Source organism: Poromitra crassiceps, assembly GCF_964638095.1.
Source record: "Poromitra crassiceps genome assembly, chromosome: 30".
Classification (NCBI taxonomy): Eukaryota; Metazoa; Chordata; class Actinopteri; order Beryciformes; family Melamphaidae; genus Poromitra; species Poromitra crassiceps.
The window spans coordinates 674,904-681,251 of record NC_139652.1 but is presented as its reverse complement, the minus strand read 5'-3'; the positions used below and the strand labels follow the sequence as shown (position 1 = coordinate 681,251).

Sequence of the window (6,348 nt, the reverse complement as noted above, 5' to 3'; positions counted from 1 at the left end):
TGGTAATAGACCACCCAACTAATGAGTTTGCTTCTGAAGGTAACATTCTGTACCTCATTGAATTGAGGTTTGCCCAAGTGAAAAGGGTTGAATACTTTTGCAAACAGCATATTACATTTAGCATGTTCTCAAAAACATTTAGTATTAAGAATGATTGTTTATTGTATATACACTGCTCAAAACAATTAAAGGAACACTTTGAACACGTCTCATTGTTGCCCCTCTAGTGCAGGTTGATCATTTTCATTTCCAAACGATATGGCATCCTTAATGCTTTGTTTTATAAGCATAAAACCAGTTTAACACATTACCCAGTTTAACACATTACCATGTCAGCAAAAATATCCAGCATGATCCCCCCCCATTGAGATCTGATGTGTTTTCAAAGTGTTCCTTTATTTATTTTTAGCAGTGTGTGTGTGTGTATATACACTATATATATATACATATACATATATATACAGTGTATATATATACTGTACACTATATATATATATATGTGCGGGATTCCCGCAATCCCGTGCCAAATTTTAAGCCCACCATATATATATACACAGTATATATATATACACTATATATATATATATATATATCCTAGAATCGCCTCTGTGTCCAGCCCTATAGCATGATGTTGCGGTGACGTCAAAACTGAGTTAAGTGAGCTGATGGGGAGACACACAGGCGGCTAATTAGTCTGTCTGCTAATTAGAATGAATGGGGCATTCCTCTGCTGCTTATATAACCTGCTGCTGCTGGCTGGTGTCTGCCTGGGAGACTGTCAGACCACAACAGACAGGAGGGAGAGGTGTCTGCCTGGGAGACTGTCAGACCACAACAGACAGGAGGGAGAGGTGATGGAACAGCACTCAGACTGGTGAGTGGTGACTTGTCTACACTGAATGATAAACTGTATAGAGAGGATGTTCTCTTGGGTACCTGCAGACCCCAGAGGTACATTTATCTCACAGGTGCTTTATTGTATCATTCCAATTTTTCATGACTTTGCCAATCATTTAGTTCCTAATGACATCATGTCATTGTTTTCATTTGTTTTATGTAACTGGGCTGGGAATGGTTGCCATATTTGGAAAAACGTTGATTTTTGCATGGCTAATAGCTTTTGTGCAATGTGTGCCAATTTTGGTGCTTCTTTCCAGACGTGAATGATTTTTCTTTAATCTGCTCCACTAGAGGAGATGATGACAGAATTCACATTTTTGGGTGAACTGTTCCTTTAAAGTTGAAATCAGAATTATTTTATTCAACCGAATCAGCCATAGTATGTTTGCTGCACATACACGGAAATTGTCTTGGTGTAGAAGGTGCACATGCTACATGAGATATAATTCACTCAGTACAATGCAAAGAAAAAGTTTAAACACAATATATGGACCGAGTATTTACAGGATTACAGCCAAATGGCAAAGTGACAGTTACAGTACAAGGTTGGCAGTAGTACACTTTCCAGAGTTGACAATTTTAGCAAATAAGTGAATGAAGTGAGTGCTGCTGCGTGGTACAGTAGATCAATCACATGCAGGCCGAACTGAATAGTGGACAAAAATTTAAGTTTTCCATGTTCTCTATCTATAAGGTACGTGTATATAAGGTGTGTATTTGTTCTCTATCTATAAGGTACGTGTATATAAGGTGTGTATTTGCAGACAGCGATCTATAAGGTACGTGTATATAAGGTGTGTATTTGCAGACAGCGAGGTAACATTAAACTATTTGGAATGAATGTTGGCAGAGTGAGGTTTAAGACATGTCCGCTGTAGCATCATGACTGAGCTGTGTGGGCTGAAGGGAGTTGCAGTAATCCAGACTCCATCTCATTAAAGTCCATATAAAGCCAAAATAAAATGTGTTTTGACTCTGTCACAACCACAGAAACGTGTTATTAACCACCCAGCCAAATTTTATTGATTAATGTCACCAACTATATAAAATTAAGTTTCAAAATAGTGAAAAAAGCAGTAGGCTATTCTCTGCTCTGAAACTATGGGGGTGTGTCCGCTGAAGTGCCCCCAATGCTCCCCCCCCCCCCCCCCGCCCCATGTGCTGCCCAAGATATATTCTAGTGTATTTTTTTTAATCTATATTAGTTTTTATTTAGTGTTCAGGGAGGGGCTATGCTAAGTATATGGCTCCATTGCACCATATAGAGAGTCAAAGTCGATGTCACTTTCTGCTTCAGCATGCGCACTAGGAGATTTCATCCGCCATTTATTTTTCTATTATTTTTTTGTAAAACACTCATGAAAATAGTTGTACTTAGTCAAACCAAACGACTCGTTCCAAAAATGTAAAGAAACAGCTAATTTAAAAGAAAAATATTTTTTTATTTTTTTTCCTCGGGCTGTTTCTAAATATAGCTGAATCGTGGTGAGCATGCTGAAGCAGGCAGTGATGTCGACTTTGGCTCTCTATAAAGCCTCCCCCCCTAGACTGTATGGGCCCACACAAAAAATCCTGAACACAAAAATGGTGACTCCACAGTTCTGTACGTTTTCAGCAAGTCATTTCTAACATGTAGGCCTATAATGTGTTTAGAAACAAATTTGCTTTACACAGTGCCTCTGTGTTTTTGGTATGTTTACCAGGCAATATGGGACAAGCAGCTGAGCTCAACTCCACCTGCTGGCTCCGCCCCTGCTTTAACGCCTCCTCTCCTACCAGAGCAGCTTATAGCACACTCCAGCTCGTCCTTATCGTCATGGCAACCGCCTCCCTCAGCATCATCACAGTCCTGGGTAACACGCTCGTCATTCTGTCCATCAAAGTCAACCGTCACCTTAGGACTGTCAACAACTACTTCCTGTTGAGCCTGGCGGTGGCTGACCTCATCATCGGCCTGGTCTCCATGAACCTGTACACGCTGTACCTGGTGTGGGGTCACTGGCCCCTGGGAGCCGTAGCCTGTGACATGTGGCTGGTTCTGGACTATGTGGTCAGTAATGCCTCGGTCATGAACCTGCTAATCATCAGTTTGGACCGGTACTTCTGTATGACCCGCCCACTCAGCTACCCTGCCAGGCGCACCGCACGGACGGCCGGGCTGATGATCGCCACTGCCTGGCTGCTTTCCTTCCTCCTCTGGGCTCCAGCTATTCTCTGTTGGCAGGCCCTCACAGGTAGGGATGAAATGATTACCGGTTTAATGATAAAACATAAAATTCCTGTTGGTAACGGAGAAGATTTAAGTTACATTTGCTTTATTTACATAATCAACAGCCACAGTTACACATAGTTATTAATAAGGCATAAATACACACATAGATAAATGTACAGACAGACAGGCACACACACACACACACCGCCAAATTATGTTCCTGTCCCCTTTTACTCTGCTCCACATGTCTGCAGGGTCACATGCCCTGGTTCTGCCTCCGCCGGCGATAGCCAGGCCGGAGGCATAATGGTTTCGGGTTGTCCGTCTGATGTTCGTTAACGCGATATCTGAGGAGCGCCTTGACAGAATTTCTTCAAATTTCCCTCAAACATCCACTTGGACTTAAGGATGAACTGATTCGATTTTGGCAGTCAAAGGTCAAAGTTCTATGACCTCACAAATGCCATTTACAAGCTTGTTGTGGTCAAAGTTCAAGGTTACTGTGACCTCACAACTGCCATTTTCAAGCTCGTTAACACAATATCTCAGGAAAGCCTTGATGGAATTTCTTCAAATTTGGCTCAAACCTCCACTTGGACTCAATGATGAACTGTTCCGTTTGGTGGTCAAAGTTCAAGGTCACTGTGTGACCTCACGACTGCCTGTTTCATGCTCGTTAATGCGATATCTCAAGAACGCCTTGGCAGAATTTCTTCAAATTTCGTTCAAATTTCGTTTCAGGATGGATTCCAGGATGGATTGATTCGATTTTGGTGGTCAAAGATCAAGGTCACTGTGACCTCATGATCACCCATTTCAGGCTTGCTAACGTGGTATCTCATCAACGCCTTGAGGGAATTTCTCCAAATTTGGCTCAAACCTTCCTGTGCCTGTTATGTTTTGATCTAAAGTATGTCGTTTTCAGGCATTAGTTTGGCCATTTGCTATGGATGCAGTTGTTACAGCAGCAAAATGGCATAAATAACTAGTCTAATTACATGATGAACAGTAGGCTTAACGAACGGTATTTCATGGCATAAACATCTTCAATCATGTTGAATTGCTGCATGGAATTCTTGCTTGTTTTTACGCACACACTCGTCATCAGGCTATTTTCTATTTTGGACATAAACACATGATGATGACTGATGAATGACTAAAATCGGACTCATCTGCTTATTAATAACAGTGCCAGTGTGTCATTACGCACATCACAGCATTACGCAATGCTGTATGGCCACATGGAGAGGCAGAATCCATTCATCTTTCTGAGGTCAATTTACCTGTGCCTACATTCACCCATTCACACACCGAAGGCAGCCAGCTGCCACGCAGGGAGCAATTTGGGGTTCAGTGTCTTGCCCAAGGACACTTGGACATGCGGACTGGAGGAGCTGGGGATCGAACCACCTGAGTAGTGGTCGACCTGCTCTACCTCCTGAGCCACAGCCGCCCCATCTTTAGATCAAAACATAACAGTTGCAGGAAGAACACTCATATTAACACTAGTTAGCTGGTGATTGCCCCTAATCAACACTACCTGGACAGCTCCATGGTGCTGAAAGAGTGTGTGCACTCTTTCATGCTTGGCTTCCCAAGCATGATGTAAAAAAAAAACGAAAATTGTTATCTCAAGATAACAAAATAATAAGTCGTTATCACAAGAAAACGGATTTTGTTATCTCGAGATAACGAAATAATAAGTCGTTATCTCGAGATTTTCTTTTTTTTTACGGTCATAAAAATAATAAATAAACACATGGCCGTTCTCAGCTTCCGTACTTCAAGACTCCTGGCTCAAATTATTTTATATCAAATGGTTTTTCTCAAGATGGCCCAGTATTCTTTTTTGCTGTTAAATCCATTCTGCAACTAATGGATAGTATAAATAAAGGTTAAATCAAAAAAATTGTATTACTGTTTCAAATATTGATTATCATTAAAACTGTGTTTGACTACAGCACTTTGAAAAATATGGTAAATACTGTCCATCAACCAAAGTAAGCAACAGTCTCCTCTGGGGCTTGAGTTTTCAATAAACTTGTTGAAATGATTTCAGTGAGTGTATCAGTACTTTTTGAACATTTTCAGTACATTTTAACATGATAATCCAGACAACCGTGGTCACTATAATTGTGATATGAAATGTTCATACGTTTCATCTCTAATCACAGGCAAACGCATCGTCCCCGATGGAGAATGTTACATCCAGCTGTTAGCCAGCCCCGTCGTCACACTGGTGACCTCACTGCCTTCGTTCTACCTGCCGGCACTCCTCATGATTGGCCTGTACAGCCGCGTATCGGCTGCCAGCCGCAGTCGACTGAGCGTGCTCCAGTCGGACCAAGAGAGGAAGTCCAGCCCCTCCCTCAAAGACTTCCTCCTGAAAAGAAAGAGCTGGGTGGCCAGCGACCCCGAGACCAAGACCTGCTCAGACACTCCGAACCAATCTGAGTCCAGCAGCGCACCGAAGCCCAGGAGGAACCGGAACGTGTCCCGGACACCCAGAGCTTCCTGCACGCAACCCTCCTCTCCACACTGCCCCCCTCAGGCCGCCACTCAGCACAGCAGGGAGGAAGACGACAGCAGAGTTCCCAAAACCCAAAATGACTCCTCGCCCCCCATCCAGCAGCGCAGAGGAGTCTCGACCGGCCTCTCCTTCCCCAGCTTCACCAGGTGTCAGGAGCGACGGAGGCGTCGGGTAGCAGCCAGGGAGAGGAAGGTCGCCAAGACCATCCTGGCCATCCTCCTGGCCTTCATCCTCACCTGGACACCGTACAACATCATGGCGGTCGTCGGCACCTTCTGTCACTTCTGTATCCCCGACCCGCTGTGGAGTGCGGGCTACTGGCTCTGCTACATCAACAGTGCCATCAACCCGGGCTGCTATGCTCTGTGCAACGTCACCTTCAGAAAAACCTTCCGCAGTCTTCTCCAGTGCCACAGCAGAAAGCTGCGATGAGCCTACTGTTGTGTTCAATTAAACGGTTCACTCAATGGACTTGTAACTATGTATATAATGTAAAAAAAACCTGTGGCAGTTCAGACTAGCAGTTGGGAGCTCAACCTTTTATAATTCAAGTCCCACTTCTGAATGTTAAAACTAGGGCTGTCAGCGTTAACGCGTTAATCGCGCGTTAATGCGTGCCGATCATAACGCGTTTTTTTTTATCGCGTTAATCGCATGCCACTATTTTGTCCCTTCGTCACACCCGTACTTGTAGTCAAGCCGTTCG

At 43.5% G+C, this 6,348-nt stretch overlaps 1 protein-coding gene across 1 annotated transcript; it reads left to right on the top strand.

The window, feature by feature from the left end:
• Window positions 1–2,608: 2,608 nt before the first annotated feature.
• On the top strand, window positions 2,609–6,074 carry LOC310800639 (muscarinic acetylcholine receptor M4-like; the record flags this gene model as incomplete). Its single annotated transcript, XM_083663264.1, has 2 exons — window positions 2,609–3,134; window positions 5,287–6,074. 2 exons carry the CDS (start codon window positions 2,609–2,611, stop codon window positions 6,072–6,074), a joined length of 1,314 nt encoding a protein of 437 aa, XP_083519390.1.
• Window positions 6,075–6,348: the final 274 nt, after the last annotated feature.